At 45.3% G+C, this 23,710-nt stretch overlaps 1 protein-coding gene across 9 annotated transcripts in view; it reads left to right on the top strand.

The window, feature by feature from the left end:
* Positions 1-23,710, top strand: part of Ralgps1 (Ral GEF with PH domain and SH3 binding motif 1) — a 245,413-nt gene that overhangs the window by 92,620 nt on the left and 129,083 nt on the right. For 7 of the 9 annotated variants that reach the window (XM_047523696.1, XM_047523695.1, XM_047523692.1 and 4 more), the window contains exons 5-7: positions 2,394-2,477; positions 10,714-10,803; positions 13,423-13,515. In XM_047523696.1, coding sequence (XP_047379652.1) covers positions 2,394-2,477; positions 10,714-10,803; positions 13,423-13,515 — 267 coding nt within the window. The remainder of the gene's footprint in view (positions 1-2,393; positions 2,478-10,713; positions 10,804-13,422; positions 13,516-23,710) is intronic. The other 2 variants (XM_047523697.1, XM_047523694.1) reach the window with 1 other exon arrangement.

The raw sequence follows: 23,710 nt of genomic DNA, 5'->3' as shown, positions 1-23,710 counted from the left end.
GTTAACATACACCTGCAAACATTTCAGGTGTGTTTAATGGTGTGGGTAAATGCAACGGAGGCAGGTCAAATACACAGTTTAGAACAAGGAAATAAACACAGGTAAATCCTACATCTCCAAGAGACACTTGTCTGATTTTGAGAAGTGTTCATTCCAGAGAACGAACACTGAGCCGCTTTTCCCCATTTGTTAAAATGGGTGTGGTGAGACTCACGTGGGAAACATAAGTGACATGCCTAGTCCAGCACCTACCATGTAGGGTAAGGGAATTCTTGCTAAGTGGTGGCATTAATTAATATCACTGTCATTACTCTTACCTGGGGTCCACATTGGGAGGGTGTGAGGAGTTGGTAGGGTCTGGGTTGGTTGTGTTCTCTCCTGTGGGGTTTCTGTGAAGGCTGTGACAGATGCAAGGCAGCCACCAGGAGGCCTGTGATAGCTCCTCCTGGTTGGTTCCAATGTGTTCCCATGCCCAGCTTGTCCATTTTGTAGCCAGAGCTGCCCAGTGACATTGGCCACCTTCTGCAGGCTACTATCTGTGGCTTACCTCTGGGCCCTGAGATGCATTTGATGAGGCATAACAGCCCAGCCAGCGCTTTTGTCTCTGGCCATTCCCACTGCCCACCCTGACTTCCTCATCTGCCTCTGTTCCAGCTGGTGGGTAGCTGACTCTCACTAAAAATCTTTAAAAAGTTCCAGCTGTGTGGCTGGGGGAAAAAAAAGATACTAATAACATTGAGACCTGATATGAATTAACAGGAAGTCTTGGAACTCAGGATAGAGAAATCTAGCATTTATTTTTCCTCTGTTCTCTGTCAGACACAACTTGGGAATGGTCTTTGGATAATGGCTTTGCCTTGGTCCTTTTAAATACCCACAAGTAACCCCATTAGATTACTTCTATTATCTCCAGGTAGGAACCAGCCTTACTGATAAATAAAATGTAGTTAATTTAATTCTTCAAATTATGATGCTAAACCTGCTGGAAAAGTAGGGGCCAAGGCCCCTGAAAAAGACACTGAAGGGAACCTTCCCTTCTGTCCCTTTGGTGTTATGAAATGGGAGGGACCAACTGCAGGAAGGAAGCTGGGGCAGTCCTGGAAGTTCTTCTGGTGGTTGTGGGCTTGGACTAGGATTTCACCTGACTCCAGAAATGGAGGTTGTTGTATGGCCAGAGATCTGAGAACCCTCAGCTGGATTTCAGTTTTAAGTTAGCCTGGGGCCCTGGATTCACTCTACATCTGAAGTCCTGCTAGTGAAAATGTTTGTGTCCCCATTAAGAAAGAACTCTTGGCCCCAGAGAGGCTGGCAGAGTGCAGTGGTGGGGTTCAGAATATTTTGGGAGCTAGGGGTGTAGCTCAGTGGTAGAGCACTTGCCTGGCATATGTGAGAACCTGGGTTCAATCCTCAGCACCACATGCAAATAAGTAAATAAAACAATGGTATAAAGAAAAATAAGCAGCCAACATATTTTTTAAAAAAGAAAAAAAGAATATTTTGGCATATTCATACATGCATATAGTGTGATTTAGTCAGTTTGGTTCTGCTGTTCCTTCCCTTTCCCCCTCCCTCCCCTCTGTCTCTTTCCTCTACTGTTCTGTTTTCAGGAGATTTCCCCCCCCTTTTAAAAATTTCTTATTTCTCTCTAGCTTCTACTTATGAGAGGAAATGTTCTATTCTTGATTTCTTCATCTGGCTTATTTCACTTAGCCCGATGTTTGTAGTTCCATCCATTTACCAGCAAATGACATAATTTCATTTTTCTTTATGGCTGAGTAATACCCCATTGTGTATGTATACCACATTTTCTTTATCCATTCATCTGTTGAGGGATATTTGTGAACTGTGCTGCTATAAACATTAGAATGCAAGTTATCAGAGGAACTGCAGAATGAAATTGACTAAATTATGCTCTGTGCATGTATAAATATATCACAATGGATCCTACTTTTAATATGTAGCATATCAGTTTTTACAAAGTAAATAAATATAAGGAAGACCAGTAGGTAGAGGAAGGGAATCAGGAGGAGAGGAAAAGGGAAGTGCTGGGAAATGAAATGGAGCAAATTGTGTTATTTGCATGTATGAATATGTTACAGTGAACCCCACTATTATACCTAACTACAATGCACTAAAAAATAAAAATAAAAAAAGAATATTTTGGCATAGAAATCCTGGGAAATGTGGCCAAAGTTGTGGGAGGAAAGTATTCTGCATTTCCTCCTCACTCTGGCAGTCCCTTGCAGGCACTTCCTCCTGCAGACCCTGCCTTCCTCCCCCAGCTGGTGAAGGTGAGAGTAACCAGGTCTTCAGCTCCCCCGACCTTTCCATTTGATGTGGTGGGTTTTGCATCACGAGTAGAATCCTGTTGAATTGGACTCTGTGCTTTCTAGGAACTAGCCAGCTGTGGATGGAGTAAGAAGGAGAAACACAGTCTCGCCCCCAATGTCGTGGCCTTCACCCGGAGGTTTAACCAGGTAAGCAACTGCCCTTGCGTGTGCCTGTCCAGAGGGCAGTCTGTTGTCCCTGGCTGCAGCCCCACCAGGGTTCATTTTGAGGCACCCGATCCCAGTTCCAAACCCTTCCCCCAGACTTGCCTGTCTTCACCCACTCGCACCATTACAGCCCTGTTCGCAAAGGCGGTGGGACTGAACACACCTTTCCTATGCTTATGTCACTTCAGGGGCTTCAATTCCACATAAGCTAAGGTTCCAGCACCTTATCGTGCTCTGAGAGGTCCTGTTGGGGGTCTAGCCTCTGCCACTCTCCAGCCTCACCTCTCGTCCCTCCCTCTTAAGGTTCCACCATCCTGGCCTGTGTCTCTTGCCCAGTGCACCACATCTCTGTCCTATAGGTGCCCCTGTGTGCTGTGCTGTCAGCCCAGAGCTCTTCCTTCATGTTCATTCTCAGTCAGACCTTAGCCTGAATGATACTTCCTTGGGGACCTGTCCCTTGAGTACCCAGCCTGTCAGAGATCTCCCTGTCGTCCATTCCCTCATCACACTGTGTACTTCTCCATGTGGTGCTTCACCCATCTGTCCTCATTCTGTGTAACTCTCTGAGCTCTGCTTCCTTACCAGTCTGTGAGTTTCACAGGACAGGTACCATGCATGTCTTGCTCATCACCATATCCATCCCCTGCCCCTGCCTTGCCCACTGTCAGGCAGGTAGGTATTAGACCTTCAGTAGAACCAGTGAATGGGGTGCTCAGGAAACAGTTTTGAGTTGAACTTCTTTGAATCTGTATTCACTGGCCCCATACTATTCCAACTGACTTGATGGAGCACAGCCTTTGCTCTAGGTATGAAGACTCCCTTTGCATACACCAAACCCCCAAGAGGTGCTATTGACAATTTTTCTTCTTCATTTTTGTTTTTCTGGTTTCAAATGAGAACAGTGGCCTAGAAGTTGCATAATGTGTGTGATTGGTCCTCTGGGTGATGGAGCCTGTGTTCCCTTGGGGCCGTGGCTCCAGCTGGGCCTTCTCTCTCAGAAATGCCTGGTCCTGTGCATCACTGTTGCTCAGCTTCTCCAGCCCTCCCCAGCCTTGGCATCCACAGAGCACAGTGGGAACCTTAAAGAGGCACCGACTTATCATCTGAAGATCAGGGCTGGAGTGGACCGTGGTGGTGTTCTATAGTGAGATATAATAAGAGCCAAGAAAGGCCTAGATGCAGCTGGACTAGGAGCTGCATATCTTTTATTTTGAAAAAAGAATTTCCAAAACCTTTTGCTTCTTTTCTCTTTATTTTGAAAATCTTTTCCTTTTCAACTGAACTTAGTCCTAAGAAAACAGATGTGCACAAACTATCAGGGGATTCATAGTTTCCCCAGCAAAACAACTTGACTGGGGGCCAACTCAGTCCCCTACTCTGACCAGCCACAGAACTCCTGCAGGAGAGGCTGTTGGAATTCTGATGCAATCTGCTTTGCATGCAGATGCCAGGTTGGCTTGCAAAGGGGGTGCAGCTTGTTCTGTGAACAATTGCATCATGTCCATCTCATGACTGAGTGGTGGTGAAACAAGCCAGAAGTTGCATTTTCTCAAGGAAATAGTCTTCCTGCCAACCTGACAGCCATCCTGGTGATGGCCCTGGTTAGAACATTGGCCAGAAGCCAGGCCGGTCAGCCACTGGGGTAGTTTTTTGTTTTTTGTTTTTGTTTTTTTGGTGGTGCCAGGGATTGAACTCAGGGCCTTCTGCTTGTGAGACAAATACTCTACCAACTGAGCTATATCCCTAGCCCCTGGAACAGCCCCTGGAGATGAACTCATTGGCATCCCTTCCTGGTGGGCCTTTTTCATGTGAGGACAGGACTCCAGGTCAGAGGAGGCAGGTTGCTACCCTCTCAGAGCCTTAGTTTCCTCATCTGTAACTGAGAATGATAGTCTTCCTGTTGCACAGTTGTTATCAAGATGGAATGAAATGGTGTATGAAGAGCTTTTAGCATAGTGTCTGGCACCAAGTGGATGTCCAGATGTTTTAGAGGGAAGAAAAGGACAATGTGAAGATCAGCTGATTGGAAGGAGGTTGCCAGGGATTGAGGCTCCTTGCGGCCAAGCCAGAAACCCAGTGGCCAGTGTCCTGATCGGCTCTCCTGCTCACCCAGGACCTGAGTCTCTTGGGATTTGTTCATAGCGGCTAGATGGAAGAGCTCTGCCAGGTTCACTGGGGGCTTGACCTCAGTGAGTTCTCCTTACAGCAGAGATGTTCTACATCTTTTTTGGGTCATGGATTCTTGTGAGAATCTGACAGTATCACATAAGAACCTGTTCCCAGAAAGTGTGCAGACACATGCATTTGCATGTAATTTTGGCAGGTTGATTGCTGCACTAAAATGCATGTGAGGTCACTTTAGGGGTCTCAGAGAATCAAATAGATCTGACCTTGGTTTTTGTCTTAGTTCCACAACTTATTGGCTGTATAGTTGTGAGCTGGCTTTTGACCTCTGTGAGCTCATCTTCCTCAGGAAGTGTTTTGACTATTTTTTGAAGATTAAATGAGAATCATGGGAGTAAAGTGTTTAGCCCAGTATTTGTCACACAGGAAACAATTCATGGGAAGGGTTGTGGGAACACTGAGCTCAAAGAAAGATTGAGGCCAAACTAGAGACTGGGGCACAAGTGTAGGTATGAATGCAGGGACAACGTCCTGGGGATGCTGAAAATTTGGAAAAGATGAAGAGGAAATTGGAAGAAACAGAGGCCCAAGCGTGAATGTGAGGACTATTGGTATTTGTGGATGAGCCGAGGATAGGGGGCAGCACAGGTGGCTAAGAAAGGGTGGCCGGGAGCAGGAGGACCACCCAGGAAGGGCAGCATGAAAATCAGTTTTGAGAGTGAGACAGTGCTGCAGCACGGGCCACCTAAGTCAGCTGGAGAAGAGGCCTTGGAACCTGGCATTGAGGGTCTGCTGGTGACACAGGCAGACAGTTTTGTTGGAATTGTAGCAGACTGAGTGGGAGGAGATGGCGGCAGCAGAGAGAGAGCAGGTGTGGGTGATCCCGGCAACAGTAACTCCAAAAGCAGAGATGAGGAGGAGATGTCTGGAGGGTAAAACAAGTCCAGGGAGGTGGTCCTGTGTTTCTTCTTCTAACTGGGCAGTCTTTAGGAGTTTCATGTTTTGAATGGAAGAATCCAGGAGATGAGGAAAAGTTAAAGATGAGGAAAAGGACAAGGAGAAGGAATCCCTGTTGAAGTATCTCTCAGAGAAGGTGGGAGAGGCTGAGTCTGGGACTCTTGGGGTGAGAGGTACCCCAGAAAGGCCAGACACAGTTGCCAGCCCAACTATAGGTGTGGCACAAGTAGGCACTGTGGCCTCTCTTCTTCAGGGAAACAGGAAGAAAAGGGGGAAGCAGAGGCTGGGAAAGTTTGGAAAACCCAGTTCACGGTGAAGGAGGGAGAGCTGATATGGAAAGACTCTGGGGCACTGACTGTGGCACAGTAGAAGTTGTGACTTTTACAGTGTCCCTGGGCATGTAGGCAGGTGGTCTTCTGTAATTGACATTCACAGCCTAAGAGTGGGAGCACAGAGGCACGTGGCTGGATCCATCTGTGCACACACACAGGCCGGCAGCCGGAAGGTCTAGAAGGACCAGGGGAAAACAGAATTTCAAGTACTGGCAAAGAAAGGACTGAAGTGACAACTGATGGGGGTGGGTCTGCCTAAGGAAAATGACACCAAGGAAGAGGGCTGCTGAGGACTCCAGGGGACGCTGAGAGGGAGGGTCTGGCACAGTGAGGTCAGGGAGAAGAGAAGGACTAGATTTAAAGATTGTGGCCAAGTCTGGAGTGTAGCTTTCTGCTGTCAAGCAGCCCCAGGTAATCAGGAAGGAGGAGGTGATGGAAGCGGTGGGGGCGATGGCCGCTGCAGCCGAAGTGGTCCAGGGGCATGAGGCTGTGGTTGGTGGTGATGTGGAAGAGGCCTTAGGAAGAAGGTGGGATTTGTGGTGGAGAGGAAGCAGTGACCCAGATCCTGATCTGCTTAGCATCTCTATTGGTTTAACTTTTCCAGATAGTGAAAAGAAAGGAAGACAGAAAGGAAAAGGAAACATACATATAGCCTGTTCAGAGTGGCTTTTTTCACTTCGCAATATGTCCGTAAGACTCATCTCTTTATATGACTTGATAACTCATTCCAATTTTTTTACATGAACACTATGTCACTGTATGGATTCACCATGATTGGCTTACCCTCAGGACATCTCAGTTACTTTCAGTTTTTGACAATTTGAATAAGTTGCTGTGAACATTTCTGCATTTGTGTGTGTGTGTGTGCATGTTGTATAAGTTTTCAAATTATCTGAGTAAATACCTAGGAGTGCAATTGCTGGACCACATCTTTCCCAGGGATTTCCCAGGGGATGTCTAAGTCCCCAGCAGTTGAACTCCAGTGTTAGCTATATCACCAAAGCAACTCTCATTATAGTAATAATTTATGTGTACTGAAAGCTTATTTGCACTATGACAAAGGGGGATATATTCCATGTATCCACAACCAGTTCAAACATTTGCAAGTCAATTAATGTAATGTATTATTAGTCTAAAAAAGAAAAATCATTGACCTTAAAAAACATTTGATGAAGTCCAATTTTTGGTCACGATTTTTAAAAAATCAGCATATTAGGAATAGAAGAACATTTCATTACCTTGATACAGAACATTTATAAAAACTCCTTTAGCCTAAATTATTCTCAATGTGAGACCCTGAACACTTTCCTCCAAGGAGTGGGAACAAGACCAGATATGCTCTCTTGCCATTCTATTCAACATTGTACTAGAAGTCCTGGTTAGTCAGTAAGACAAGAAAAATAAATAAATAAAAGACATATGAATTGGAAAGAAAGAAATCAAACTGTCTTTATTCATAGTTGACATGACTATCTATATGGAAAATTCCAAAATTAGTCTATATAACACCCCCCCACCTGAATTAATAAGCAAATTAATGAACAAATAAGCAAAAGTTGCAAGACACAAGGTCAATATGCTTTCCTATATACCAGTAATAAAGAATTGGAATTTGAAATTTAGAAAAAAAAAAAAAACATTTGTAGTAGCACCAAAAACAAAATGAAACTTAGGTATTTATGTAACAAAATATGTATAGGTTTACATTTGGAAAACTATAAAACACTGATAAAAGAAAGATCTAAATAAATGGAAAGGGGCTGGGGAGATAGCTCAGTCGGTAGAGTGCTTGCCTTGCAAGCACAAGGCCCTGGATTCGATCCCCAGCACCCCCCAAAAAACAAAATAAATAAATAAATAAATAAAAAATAAATGGGAAAATATTCTATCATCATGGATCAAAAGACATTATTGTCAATGTCAGTTCTTTCTTACTTAATATATAGATTCAGTGTAATTCCAATAAAAATCCTACAAAGCTACTTTATAAATAGTAACACACTTACTCTAAAGGTGGCATGGAAAGGATAAAGGTCTAGAATAATAAACACAATGCTGAAAAAGAACAAAGTTAGAGGACTCGGTATTGGCAAAAGAATAGGCACATAGGTCAGGGGAATGGAATATCAGCCCTAGAAGTAGCCTTCACAAATAGAATCAGTTGAAATTTCATAAAGGTATAAAGACATACACTAGAGAAAGGATAATTTTTCAACAAATAGTGCTGGAGCAACGTGTGTGCATGTGTGTAAATGCATCTAGACAGAGACCTAAGACCCTTTCATAAAAATTAACTCAAAATCCATCTTAGGACTAAATGTGAAAGGCAAAACTATAAAACTCAGAGGGGAAAACAGAAGAAAAAACCTGTATGACTTTGGGTTTGATGATGGAACCAAAAGCACAATCCATGAAAGAAAAAATTGATGGGAACTGTATTAAATTAAGATTTTTCATTCTTCAAAAGACATAGTTAAGATAATTAAAAGACAAACCAGGCACTGAGAGAAAATATTTTCAAAATATATATCTGATAAAGGACTTGTGTCCAAATCATACTCTGAAAGCTCAACAATATGAAAATGGTACAATTAAAAACAGGCAAAAGATCTCAACAGATACCTCATTAAGAAGATATCCAGGTGGCAAGTAAACATAGGAAAAGATGCTCAGTATTATTTATCATTGGGGAAAAGCAAAATCCTACACACCTGTTAGAATGCCTCAAATGCAGAAAAGCTGAAAATGCCAATTGTTGGCCAGGCTCTGGAGCAGGATGAACTCTCGTGCATTGTTGGGAATGCAACAGGGCAGATGTTGCACCCCTAGGTATTTTATCCAGATGATTTGAAAGCTTATACACACACACACACACATGTGCATGTGCATGCATAAAAGCACAAACATTTACAGCAATTTTATTCAAGTTGTCAAAAACTGGAAGTAACTGAGATGTCCTTCATTAGATGAATGGGTAAGCCAATGGTGTGAATCCATATACAGAGGCATAGTGTTCATCTAAAAAACTGGAATAAGTGATCAAGTCATGTATAAATACAGATAGAATCCCAGCGATTCAGGAGGTTGAGGCAAGAGGATTGTGCATTAACCCTGTCTCAAAATAAAAAATAGAAAGGGGGCTGGGGTTGCGGCTCAGTGGTTAAGTGCCTTTGGGTTCAATTCCAGGCACCAAATAAATAAATAGACAATAAAATTTAAAAATAGAGATGAATGTTAAGTGAAAAAAGCCAGTCTGAACATGCTCCACATCATGCATCAGAAACCTACATTCTAGTCTATACTCATGGATTCTGGATCCTGCACTCAGTGGGGCTTCAGGGAGCTATGTTGAATCACACTGTTGACTTGGAGCTGCCCCTCCGCACTCCGTGCTGCAGATCTGAAGTCAACCCTGCCACCTCCCATAATTATGCTAGAAAAATGTGTGAGGTTTTGGCATGTAGGAATCTATTAAATTTTACATATGAAGTATCACACTTGAGATTATGTGGCATAGAAGAGCATACATACTCACATACAAGGTTATGGGCTCACTGCTTGCTATCCAGAAACACTTTCTTCCATAAGTGGCTGGTAAACATTTGAGTCTGAACTTAATTTTGACGAATCCATGGAAAAAATGATTCTGTGGAAACCCAGGCGTGTCCTGGAGGCAACCACAGATCATTACACTGAGAAAACATTTCTATAATACTGCTTAATATGAAAGGCAAATTGGTGATTCTGGGTTTCTCTTTCCTTGTTTTCTTTTGGAAAAGTAACAGTATTTCAGTTACAAGAGCGCACTACATTGCAGCAGTGAGCTGGCTTTGTTAACTCTGGGCCAACCTTCATTTTTTTACCTTATAAAATGTAGGGTTTCAGACTCCTTGCCTTCCTTCTTGTGCCACTCGTACCCCATCCTTTGGCCCACCTTTCTTTGCAGTGCTGTTTTAGCACTCTGGGTGTCTGCGTTTCACATGCACGTTGTGCGGTAGTGAAACACAAACCAGAAAGCCAGCCATTTCCCAGCAAGTCTTGGCTGACCCCTTTCTCTGTTTCCTTGAGGTGCTGTGAGTCAGCCCTACCCTGATAGATGACTTTCTTGTTCCCACCAGACCTTAGGGTTTGGGGCTGTGGCTGTATGTGAGAGGTCAAGTGTGAATGAGGTTCTGAACCAAAGCTTCCGGCATACACTTTTGGCACAGGCTGTCCAGGAAGGCATATCCTGTAGCTTCACAGAGCTTGGAAAGACTTTTTGTATCATTTACTCTTGGACAACCTCTCTTAGAAAATTAAGTCTGTGGCAATTGCACACGTATTGGTGAATTCTCCTTGTCTCACATGGCTGGGGGTATGGACTTCATGGGTGTACCGTCAGTGCACACATCCCTTTGTCTGACCACATGTCTGTCTGTCCAGCCATCCTCCCATCATCCATGGTCGTCCCACATCTGGATCCTTCTGAGCAGGTGCCCAGACCAATTCATTTCCCAGTTCCCTGCAGCACCTGCAGAGGCACTGGTGTGCCATGGAGGCCAGTGCTCCCCTGGGTGTAGACAGAAGTACCTGCTTCTCCCAGCACTGCTATATGTGCAGGAGAGCGGGTGCTGGGAACAAGGGTCCCATCCGGGGTCAGGTGCCACAAGGAGTCCTCCACCTCATGTGACCCTGGGCCATGCTTTCTCAGCCTCCTAGCCTCCTGGAAATCCCACAGCAGTGGTGGGCAAGGGTGATGGGTGTCTGGCATTTAACAACTTTTCTGGTGTGTATGTGTGTGTATGTATGTATATTTGACTCTACAGGTCAGTTTTTGGGTTGTACGAGAAATTCTAACAGCACAGACTTTAAAAATAAGGGCAGAAATCCTCAGCCATTTTGTGAAAATAGCCAAGGTAAGCTGTTTTATTATTATCTCCCCCTCTCTTGTCTCAAAAATTTGTTCCCTTGGCATTTGGGAGGTGCTTTGCTGTGGACCTGCAGGATAGGGTTGAAGTGGTGGGTGGGGACTGTGACCTGAGTTTCCCAGGCAGGGCCACCTCTGGACCCACCCTGCTGCCCATGCCCTGGTACTTACATGTGCATCAACAGCATGCCCCTCCATCCATAATGTTGGCAGCCAGCCATCCTCCTTACCTGGGCTTGCACTTTTTCCCCAAGGTCCTGTGGTGCCCCTGGTCTCTGTTCTCCCACTAGATTTGGAAGTACTGGGGCTGAAGGATTTTAGTTAGCCTCAGTGCCTGTGATCTGGTCACATCCTGCATAATTGTGTCACTAGTCAGCAGAGTCTGCCCCACCCCATCCTGAACTCAGGCCTGGGCCAGACGACCCTGCTGCCCTCCATTTCCACCTCCAGCCCCCCACTTGATAGACTCCATCCTGCCTGCTTGTTGGGCCCTGACTTCCCCTCCTCTTCCTCCATCTGTGCCAGCTCCAGCTGTGGCGTCCTGGTGCCTTCCCAGGCTGCTTTCAGGCTAGGAGCACCTCCCCACGCCCAGGCTCCCCTCCTGCGTCTGCTGTGCTCTGAGCAGCGTTGTGCAGTGGGCTCATACCTTGCTCTGTGCATGCATGTGTCCTCTTCCCACCCAGACCCTCTGAACAGGCTGCACAGCAGCTACTGTATGGATGTGATTGCATTCAGGGCTCATTTGCAGAGGAGAAAGGGGAGACTTAAAGAGCAGCGTTCATGCCCAGGCCCCACAACCAGTCAGCAGCAGAACAGGAATAAAAGCCACATCTCTGCCTTCAGGGGAGCTGCTCTGCCACCCTTCATGGGAAGGTTAAGTGCGTCGGTCTATAAACACATTGGGGGCAATGGTCACCAAATGTCCCATGCATTCTCCTGAAGTACTTGGAACTGGCACTGGGTTTACTGATGCTTAGTGCTGTCAGTCAGTTCTAGGCTGGGCAAAAGAAAAGATATCTGGCTGTGGTTCTAACCCTCCTGGGGCTTGCAGTTTGGAAATGAGTTTATGGTCCCAGCCTAAGGAGTCCCAAATGATCTGTCATTAATGTCCGCCCTTTTTCTTACTGTAGATTGTCATGCTGGCCCCACACGCTGGGTATATCCTTGGGCAAGCCCCTTCCCTTCTTTGGGCCTTGGTTTTCTCGTCTATAAAATAGAAGAGGTGGGTTAGATAATCTCCCAGATGCCTTTGGCACTAAGAAGAAATTCAGTGACAGGCGTAGCAATTCAGATACTAGAATGCAGTTTCATTCACTCAGAGAATCTATTCTCACAAAGGAAATAATTAGAGATTGTTACAAGATGTATGAACTGAAGTATTAATTTGTGTGGTCAGAGTGAAATTTCCAAGGAAGTACAGAGCTATGTGGCCCAGGCACAAAGGTTTTCATTTATTTATTCATTTAACCTGTTACGGGCTGGGTGCTGTACTAGGTACAAAGACATGATGTCTCAGGGGACACACTGTTTAGGGTGAGAGAGAGGCAAGTAAGGAGCAAGTACAATCTAGAATGTGAAGGATACACAGAGTGTGGAAACACAGATGGAGTTCCCACCACTATAGATTTGGGAATGAGGTCAGGAAAGCCGTATTAGAGGAAGTGGTATCTGAGCCAGGAATTACCCAAGACAAGGAATGGGCGAAGGGAAGATGAGTCTTCCAGACAGAAAAGGCTTAGACCCACCTGGCACCACCCAGCCCAGGCTGCACCTTTTCATGCAGCACAAGTGCCTTTATCACCTTCCCTACGTTACCTGTGAGGACACCAAGGTGCAGAGGATCAGGTGACTTGCTGAAGGAAATGCAGAGTGGTACTGGGATTGGAACCAGGTCTGTGGGTCCCACAGAGCCTCCTTGGCAGCCCAGGCTTCCCTGTCTCCCAGAATGAAAAATGGAACCTGGTCCTGTTAGCCCCTCTCCCTCAGCATAAAACCAAGAACAGAGCCATTACATTTTTCTGCAGTTACTCTCCACTCTTGTCCTCCTTCTGTTGCCCTTCCTGGTAAAGAACTTGTCTGAGACTGAATTGACTCCAAATGTTCTCACTAATTTGGGGCCTGGTTCAAAGGAGCATTGTGATTGACTGGGAAGCTGTAGCCTGCCTTCCCAGCTGAGAGGGATTACGCAGATGGCTAACATCTTCCCTCAGCCATTTCTCATTCGGGTGTTAAGGTAATGGCAGAAGAACCACTAATACTGTTGGCATGGCCAGGGTTTTAGCTTACAGAAGCCTGTTGGGACAGATTCATCTAAAAATAGAACATAAAGAGATTATCAAATCTTATCCTGAGCCACATTTCTGTCCAGCAACCAGACGAGTCAACTGATGAAATTTTGTAAGTTTTTTAGATGCAGACTCACCTTTTGACAATTTAAGAGAAAAAGCATATGGTTCCTATGAACTTCCTAGAACTATATTTTCTACATGAGATATTTTTAAGTGTAATTGAATTTCATGAATATGACAACATTTGGTAACACTTGGGCATGTTTTTATTCTGTTGTTTATAGCAACAAAATAATGTATTCCATATTTTTTTTCCCCAGAAACTTCTAGAACTCAACAACCTTCATTCTCTCATGTCTGTGGTATCAGCATTACAAAGTGCTCCCATCTTCAGGCTGACAAAAACCTGGGCTGTAAGTTAATCTCTCTAAGTCTATCACTTTGATTTCAGCTGTCATTTCATTGGTGTAGACCTGTATTGCTTAAGCTCTGGGCTTTCTCTGTCCATCTACACTTTGCCAAGGACAGAGTTACTGTCAATGCATGGAGCATCCTCTGGGCATCTGCATGGCTCAGTAACCCCAGCCCCATTTTGGTGGGAGTAGTGGTGATGGCACTGATGTGATTGGAACTGGCAGCCCTTAGAGGAACTCTTCCTGGGCACTGTCCTATGATGGCCAGGTCAGCATGTGACTTCTGCCCTTCCCTTGGCCAGTGTTTGTCTCTGGCAGACTTCACGCTGCCCTTGGGAAGCTCTTTGAGCTGATGGTTTGCAGCTGCCCTGGGTCACTGGCCATATAGCTCAGAGTTTCTCTGGAGAAACCTGTGACCCTCATGTAGGAAAAAATGACTTTTTTCTTGCCTTTTTTTTTTTTTTCTTCTTCTTCTCTGAGGCCATGGATAATTTCAGCTCAGAGGTGGAGTCTGATAGTTATATAATTGAGTCTGTAGGAAAGTTTTCCTGCCGTAAAAATACTTTAAAAATATCTCAGTCCTCTTTATCCTCCTTTGCTTGGCATGGCGCCTGACATGGGGGAAGTAATTGCTATTTCCATAGCTCATTAGCATTCACCTCCTGGCCTGCCCGGTCCAGGTCTCTTGCAGCCACACAGCCCAAGCCTTTCAAGACCTGTTTATGTCCCACAGAACTGATGGAAACTGTATGGAATTGTCAGATATGCTTCTACAACTCATTTCCGATATTCCTTCTGCCAGTCTGTGGGGCTAGGCTCTGTTTCCTACTTGGCTGGTTTAGAGGCCTTTAAAATACTTAAGGATTATGTTGGAGGTGACCAGAAATAAGCCCTGTTTCTTTAAATTGCAGCTTTCCATAGATCTAGCCCTAGCAGAGTGGGGCAAAAAGCATTAGCCTGGAGTCTAAAAACTAGGTCTGTGTTCGGGTGTCATTTGGGCATGGCTCCTGTGGGCTCCATTTCCCATCTCCACTTGGGAAACTTGGCTTAGGTTCATGGTTTTCTGTCAGTTCTTTATGGAGCCCTAGGGGTCCTCAGAGTTGCAGTGAGTGCCACCAGGGACTGAGGGAGAGGAGAAAGGGTGCCAAGCAGGCAGCTCAGGCACTGTTTCCACAGAGGAGTCCTGTTTGGGTTTCTTTTTTTTTTTCTTTTTGCGGTGCTGGGGATTGAACCCACGGCCGTGTGCTTACAATGCAAGCACTCTACCAACTGAGCTATCTCCCCAGCCCTGGGTTTCTTATGTATTGGGCTCCTGGATGAATTGCAACTGAGCAATGGCTTTGGAGGTCAAAAGCAAGTTTGGAAGCCACTGGTCTCTGCAGTGGCTGCCAACCCTGTGGCTCCAAGTATATCTGAGCAGTGAGCCTTTTTTTTAGAAGTTGCTTCAAGATTCTTTTTCAAATGCATCTTCCAAATTTACTGTTTCTTGGACTCCTAAGGGCTGTGTGAGGACCCAGAGGGCTGAGTTTTGAATCTTCTCATGTGCCTAGTCCCAACTGTCAGCAATATTGTACATGGCAGGGACCCCTAGAAACTTGTCAGTGAGGGCAGATTGAGTGAATCAACAGCAGTGGCCAAGGCTGGCTAAGGGCCCTGCACAGAGCTGTAACCTACTCAGGGACAGGCAGGGACCATGGTGAAGCTGTGGACCATGTTCTCCAAAGGATGCTGTCTATTGCCGGGACCATGAGGCAGCATCAGGTCAGAATGATGCCTCAGGCTCTCTGTTCAGCCTGACAAGCACTGCTAAGGGTGACTGCATCTTCTTGGCTGTTAATGGGTCTTTGCAGCAATGAAAATAGGCCTCCCATTGCTCCTCCATGGTCCTGGAATGCAATATCCTCCTGGGACTGAAGCAGGGCCCTTCACCTGGCTTCCCCCTAGGACTCATGGACCAGCCACTCTTCCTCATGGATTTGCCCGAATAAAAACACATGGCAGCCACTGACTTACATGTTCTAACTTGTTTTAACTCCTTTAGTCTCAACAGCTACTGGTCGAGGCAGGTACAGTTTTATTCTCATTCACAGACAAGGAAATAGAAGCACAGTGAGGTGGAGTGATTTCTTCAGGGCCCCACAGCCAAGTAGCAGAGCTGGGATGAAAGCCAACCAGTCTGGTTCCAGAACCCGTGCATACAACTACCAAACTCCTCTGATCTGAGCAAGCACCAGTCCAACTTACCACCTGTCACTCTAAATAAGAGCAGGAACTTTTTAAGTTTTTAATTAAAAAATTTTCTTCTCTGTTGGAAATCCTGTATTAGGAACTTTGGAGATCAGTGGACTATCAGCACCCCCCCAGGCCATCAGGCCTTTATCTTTGCTGTGACTACTGCTGGATGGTACCTGGCTACTGCATTGCAGCAGAAAGGGAAGTCAGAAGAGGGCCAGTGGGGAGTGGGGGGAACATGCAACCAGTGAGCCAGAGACCTGCAGCCAGACCTTGAAGGCTGCCCTGTCAAGTGATTTCTGGCCACTTATACCTTGGTTGTCCACACTATGGCTTCTGTTGCTGTCCAGTTCCCTGGAATTGACTATTGTCTCTGCCACTTCTGGATTTAGCTGGGGGAACCAGTGAGATGCCAGGGACCTGAGGTTCCCTTCACCAAGGAACAGGGAAGTCAGGATAACACATTCCTATTCTTTTTCTGAGAAATTTCCCCATTATTTCCAAAGGACTGGGGGCTGGGCTGCTTCCCCAGTTACAGAGGCCACTAACCAGGGCAGAAGGTGGGAAGCTGCAGCATTGTAGGAAATAAAGAGTGGCAACTGGAAAGCCTGGGGTCAGGGAGAAGAAGGCAAGGCAGACTGCAGATAACAGCCTGAGGACTCTCATGTCGTGCGTTATAGCCTTGTTTTAGGTTGACTCCCCTCTCCTACTCACCTGTCCCATTAATCCAAGGACAGCACTTGGCACAGAATATTTGGGAAACAAGAGACCAAACTCATCTTTTCCCTCTCATTCAAATCGTCCCCAGCCCAGTGGAATGGACAGCTTCCTGCTCTGTACTCCTGTTGTCCTGGCAGGTGGCAGCACCTAGGTCGAGCATGTGTCTATCTGCTCCATGTTCTCTTTAAGGCCTGCCTCTTCCCTTGACTGCAATCTTTTGAGATGATGTCTCTGTGTCTCTGCCCACATACATTTGTTGTTTGAACTAAATATTACCCCCCAAAGAGCTGTTTCCTCTCTTCCCTTGTCCCTTGAGTTGGGACTGGTGAGACCTCATGGACCTGCAGATCAGGGAGGAGCAGGAAGCTCTGGAGAGACCAGCTCTAACAACCCAAAAGGCCAGTGCTTTTATTGCCCTCATTTTTCAAAGGAGGAAACAGAGGTTCCTAGAGATGGAGTGACCTGTCCAAGATCCCAGAGCTAATGAATGCCAGTGTTGTGGGATGTAGCCCTGCTGGACCCCACAGCCTGCTTGTTCACTGTGGATGACTCGTGATGGTGGGAAGTACAATGCAGTCAGGCTGGGCACTGGTCAGAACAAGTGGCCCACCCATTGCTTGGGAAGAAGGACTGAGCTTTCTGAGCACTGTCCCTGGGAGTTGCATCGGAATTCTAGGCATCCTGGGAACCTGGATGGGCGAGGTGACCTGCCACTTGGCTGCATCTTGATGGCCTCTAGTGAGGGTCAGTTAGTCATTGTCTAAGACATGGCAGCCTAATTGGCCTGTCCATGGCTGGCCTTTGAGTGAAGCAGCTGGGTGAGCTAGACAAGACAGAGATTGACACTGAGCACAGGCCCGTACACAGTAGGACCTAATAAATGTGTGATGGGTACAAAAACAGGAAGGGAGTCATGGCTACCTTGGAAAAACGCAGGCAGGGAATGGTTTATCCAAACACTGGGGCTGCTTTGGAATACTGGCTGCCTCAAAGCCATGAAGCCTAAGTAAGAAGTCGCATTGGCCAGTTCTGATTTCCTGAATACACATCCCCTTGTGGCTCTATTCTGTAAATTAAATATTTATCAAATGCTGCCTCCATGCCAGGCCATGAGCCTATGGCCAAGGCCCCATCCTGACAGGCTTTCATGTAATTCAGGGAGAATAGACACCTGCCTAGAGTGGCACAAGAGGTGATCAGTAGATGTTGGTTGAATGTGTGAAGAAGTGAACAAGGAACTATGAGATAAGAGTAAAAACAATGCAGACACTAAATGGGGACTGGGGTATAGCCCCATGGTAGGGCACTAACATGCCTAACACTCATGGGGCCCGGGGTTCCATCCCCAACACTGGGTTGTGGGGAGAGTTAAGTGTTGGTATGAGACCAAACAGAAGGGTATGATGGAGAATGACTGGATGTCAGCTTTAGATGGGTGTTCAGGGGAGGCCCCTCTGAGGTGAGACCCTGTACCTCAAGGCCTGAATGACAAAAAGGACAAGGGGATGAGCCTTCCAGGCAGAGGGGACAGCTGGTACAGAGGCCTGCCATGGGAATGAGCTTGAAGTGATGAAGGAAGCTGCAAGCCAGTGTTGCTGGGGCTCACTGGGCCAGGAAGAGACTGGTGTGTGGGGCTGGAAGAGTTGGATTCTATTCTGAGTGCACCAAGGGCTTTAAGCAGCAGACAGTGGCTTAGGGTTTTGCTTTTTAATTACTGTTGCTACTCTGTGGAAGATAAATTGGGAGGTGGGGGACTAAGAGTGGAAACCAGGGCTTTGTTTGGAGGTGAGGACAGAGTCCAGGAGTGAGGTAACCTTGGCCAGGACAGAGGCAGCAGTGGGTGAAGAGAGAAGTAGACTGGTGCAGGATGTGTTCTGAGGAGAAGGTTCCAGGAAGAGCCATGGTGGAGACATTGAGATGAGGAGATGAAAGGAAGGAGGGGCAGTTCCTAGGCCCAGGTGAGTAGCTAGGAAGCTGCTGATCACTGACCACTTATTTCTGAGTGATCAGTGGGCAGGGAATTCCTGGCATGGGGTAGTCACAGCCATGTGTTCCATGTGCCACACACATACTGTGCACGCACGTACACACCTGCTCTGCCTGCTTGTGCACCTGCCCAGAGTGATTTTGCTCTTTCCTACTGAATTGGTCCAGAGAGTTTGACTCATTTGTAGCAGCACAGTGAAAATTGAAGTTCTTGGCATGGAGGAAATCAGCACCAGTGGTCAAGAGGCTTGGTCTATGGGTGGTGGCCTAGGAGGGGAATGTCTCAGGAGCAGGGCTGTCACTCCTAGCATCCCAGGGCACCACAAGTCAGAGGGTGGCTCCTTCCACCCAGAGAACACAAGACACATGAAGTTATCGGGCGGGCAGGTGTATCACAGATTTTCATCCAGGAGGCATCTCTGCTCCCTGTGTTGGTGGCAGTACCTTGCAGCTGCTCTGACACAGCTGAATTGGGAGGACTGAGTTACAGCTTCTCTGAGCATTGACCCAGGGTGGGGGCAGAGCTAGGTGCGGGGATGAGCAGATGGCTGGCAGAGGGAGCCAACATTGGCAGCCTGCAGGCATCCTCAGGACCCCCATGGGGACTGCTTCCAAGAGGTTCACCATCATCAACCTGCTGACGATTGACTCTCATCCGCCTTGACATTGCCACAGGACTGGCTACTAGTCTTCATCTTCTTCCTGGGAAGTCCCTCTGCCTGGGCTTAGTTCTGTCCTGCCATTCTGATAGCTACTCCTCCTGATTCCCATGCTCATGAATGCAGTGGTTTAGCAAGGCCCTTCTTCTGATAGTTTGAGCCACAAAAATGCACATCCCTCCCTTGTCTGCTCCATTTCCCTTCCTGTGGTAAGCTCACCAGCATGGGGAGCTTCAGATACCACCTCTGTGCCCCTGTGGTGACTGGCTCTGTGGTCCCAGCTCCTGCCTCTCTCCTGAGCCCAAAACTTACACTCCAGCTCCTGCTCCACCATGCCCTCTGCTCACATGTTCCTTTGACAGCTCACACTTGGCATGTCTGAAATCAAACTCTGGCTTTCAGGAACATGATAGAGTGCCAGAATACTCTCTTCAGACTGTATTTTGAACTTTCAGGTAATACGGTAGACAGAACTGATAAGGAACAAGCCCCCTTTATTCCCTATCTATCTCCTGCCCCAGCACATGGACACCATAAGCACACACACACACACACACACAAAAAAAAAAAAAAAAAAAAAAAAAAGTTTAAAAACCAACAAGCAGAGCTACACTAGAAGCCAAGAAAGAGAAGTCACCATGTGCTAAAAATAAAGCATGCTCTCAGAATTGGAACAGTGAGCAGAGCTAAGAGGAACCGCTGTGGACAGGCCTTTGCAGCTAAGGCCTGGGATTTAATGCCTGCTCAGCAGGGAGTCCTGCTTTCAGGCCCCACACATATGGGGGACTGGAATGAAGCTGCCCATAGCAATCAGAGCCATCAGATGTCACCCATTAGACATAAGGTACAGCCAAGAGGAGCCCTAAGAAGAATCAGTGGGAAGAGTCACCTGTGAGAAATTGTCACCCTAGCATGTAGCTCATGTGGCTATAGTTTCTAAATACACTGGTGTGTCCACAAGGAAGCAAAGAGGGCCTGGAATTTGAGCATGTGAGCTCTTAAATCAGATGCTTGGGTCCAGTCCTGGGCCTCCCTCTTATGGTGAGGATTAAATGATTAGATATATAAAAAACTGTTCAGAACAGTGCTTAGTACATAGCAAGGGTGAGATGAGTGTTAGCTGATGTTATTATTGCCACTTTAATTTTTAGCTCTTCTTGACTCTTCTTAAATGCACTGGCAGAGACCACTATCCTGTGAGACAGGTCCTTTTATGTGTGACCTGAACTATCATTATCTTCCAGCTCTGGGCCCTTTGCTTCTGGTCTTACTCTCCAATTCACTCTCACACCTCTTCTTGAGTGATAACCCCGAAACTAGAACTTTCACACCATGGTTAAAGAGAGCTATTAGTGTTCTCGCCCGTCCTGCCACTCCCACCTTGCTTGTCAGAGGTGCCCCATGCCTCCTGATCCCCAAAAAGCAGGATGCTCCAATTTGACCACCTGAAGCCAATCTCTCTCACCAGTCTTCCATTTGAGAGTCATTTCCTCATCTCCAGCATTATGATGATGATTTTGTCAGCCAGTTTTTAATCATCTCATTTGGACTTGTAACCCCACATTTCAGGGAGCAAAGGGAGGATACTGAATTTGAATGGGAGAGGGTTGGTATGTCCTGTTGGGTGATCTGGGCATGTGGCCCTTGGTGAAAGATCATTGGTACTGAGGGTCTTTCTGTGCTCCAAGGACATAAGAGAGGCATTTTGGGAAAGGCAGAAAATACCAAAAAGGTTTCATACCTACTTCACACCTACTTCCTGACCCTAAAAAACAAACCATAAACCTTTCAGTTGTGGCCAACTGAGCATCTGTTCCTACCAGCAACACCAATTCAGAGCCCCAAGTCATGTGCACAAGAGACGCAAGAGTTGGCCAGAGGAATTTCCTGTTAAAACATGGCCACAATCAACTCATTCTTTCCTTTTTGATTAGTATTCACTGTTCATGCTTCTTAGCTTGTGATTGACAGGCCGTTTGCAAATCGAGCTGAAGTATCTGGAAAAGTAGAATAAGCAGTCAACATAGTGGTCACATGACTGGGCACTATATGACTGGGTCAGTGCCAGACTTTAACAAAAGGCAAGTTTCCATCTTTTCCCTACCTTTCCATTCTCATCTACAGCAGCACAGCAACACTCAGCTACAGTTTAGCTAAACTACTGTTTCCCTCCCTGCATGCTCCTACCTCCAGGCCTCTTCTCCTCCCTTCTGCAGCCTCTGGCACTTCTCGAGCCCTACCCATGTTTATCAAAATCCTTCAAAACTCATTTCCAGCACTCCCTCTTCATAGAGTCCCCTTTTTGCATGACAGAATTAATTCCCACTCTCTAGAGTCCTCTGGTAGTGTTCTGGCCCTTCCTTGCCTTAGCTTGCCCTTTTCATTGCTCAGCTGGATTGAACAAATGGTACACGGATTTTGTACCCAACTCTCCACCCACACCCAGACCAACTCTAGACCTCCAGTGGGCCATTGGCAAACATACTAGGGGATCAGTCTCACCCTCCCAGTGGTACTCTCAGGTCTTGGTGGGATGTCTCCTGGGACTGTTGTGTAGCATTTTTAACAATTAACACATATTAACAAAACAATTAAGTTCCCCCCAAATTGGGAATACATGATGAAAATTGTCCCATGAGATTATACATTATGTGCATTGGATTGGATACATGTGTCTATATGTCTGCATGGAACTGTTCAAGGATAAGTTTTTTAAAGGTAAAGTCATGATTCATACAAATACAAAATGAATACTTGTCAAAGATTTTATTTCATTAATTAGTGAGAGAATTAGTAAATATGTCAAAAGAGATATATCAAAAGAGAACCCAGAGTACCACAATTTTATAGTCAAGTAAGAAATGCTACAATAATTTAAAATATAGACACAAAATTAGTATTCCAAATGTGATACTGGTATTCCACAAGATAAAATTTGCCTTTCTATGGGCAGGAATTATTTGCATTACTGTATTTTATACAAGTTAATATCTATCTGTACAGGGTTTAAAATGGTGTGGGCAGCCAGGATTCCAACAAATTCTAAAGTCACAATTTTTCCTTGTTACATATAATAGTCCCATTGCATCTAATAGTTTACATCAGCTTTTTTATTTCTCAAAAACTGATATCATGTATCAAAAGAGGTAAAAAAAATTTTTTAAACGTTCCAGTTTCATTCCTTGACGATTCCATACTTAGCCTACTGAGTCCATTGGTCCATAGATGATCGACAACACTAAAAATTCTTTCCATCCCTGCAGTAGATGCTGAAATTGAAATAGAATCTGAGCCCATTTTAACATATTTGGGGTAACAGGCTCTTTGTTGAAAAATATTTCCATGTGTCAAGAAATGTTCTTCTCTCAAGGCAGAGGAACAAGATACTGTGTCCTCATAAAGCAAATTTGGAAGAATATCTTCCCCTTTTATGGAGACAACTTCCAGATTTGAACTACTTTGCCAGAGGGACATAGGGGTATGTTTCCTGAATAGTCAGATGACAAGCACCACACAAAATGAGGAGGTTTCTAAAAGCAAGTATTTCACCAAGATTTGTGATCTGGCTTTTGACCTTGTGGTGTATAAGTCCCATTTATCCCTGAGAACATATACCTGGAACCATGAAAATGATTTACATTCCATATGCAGGGGCTTCATTTTTACTTCGTATATGTGGTTAGAACTCCTTTTCAATCCTCATATATGTTTTTGCTTTCTGCCTTTTTTGTAGATGTGTTACCTTATTTGTCAATATCTGATAAAGTAAGCTCTTAGGTTTTTAGTTATTTCTATAGGTTTGCTGTTTAACTTTGTTTTGTTTATTAACCTACTGATTTCTGATTTTCTGAGTCTGGTTCTCCTATCTTCCTCCTCTTTTTCTAGCCTTTTGAGCTGAATGTTTAGTTTATATATATATTATTTCTTACTTGTTTAATTATAAAAGAGTTTAAAACTCATGAATTTTCCTCTTGATATAGTTTTGGCTTCATCACATAGCTCAATATAGTGTTCTTATTGGGGTTTCTAAATAGCCCATAATCTTGGCTCTTATTTCTTCTTTTGCCTAAGAAATTCCCAAGGAACTGGATTTCTTAGTTATCATTGTTACCTTCCTCATTGATCTTTTATTCAACAAATATTTTGGCAGTGCTTCCTCCCTGTTAGGAACCACACCAAATGCAGGGGATAGTGGAGCAGAAGTATGACCGGCACCCTCACTGGCCCCATGGGCTTGTCACTTGCTGAGGAAGACATAAATGTAACCACACAATCAATTAAAATTGCAATAAACATGGATGGAGATCTCAGGGTACCGCAGACTCCTAACTTTACTGGGAAGAAAGTTGCCTATTACATCCAGTGAAATTTTTCATTTTACTTCCCAACCTCTCTTCCTGAACATGAATGGTTTTAGTATCCATTTGACTCCAGGCAAGCAAGTAATTTATTTTCTTGTATGTAGTTCCGATGGTTCTTTCCTGAGGCTTCCCATAAACTCTAAAATCTAAAGCACCCTCAATTCATATGAGGTTTGCAGTTTGTGGTTCTACTTGTAATAAAAGTTTAAAACATGTGTAAGTAAATGCTATTTTCTT

The sequence above is a fragment of the Sciurus carolinensis genome, chromosome 14 (assembly GCF_902686445.1).
Source record: "Sciurus carolinensis chromosome 14, mSciCar1.2, whole genome shotgun sequence".
Classification (NCBI taxonomy): Eukaryota; Metazoa; Chordata; class Mammalia; order Rodentia; family Sciuridae; genus Sciurus; species Sciurus carolinensis.
Note: the sequence above shows the minus strand (reverse complement) of the source record. Positions and strands in the feature narration are given on the sequence as shown.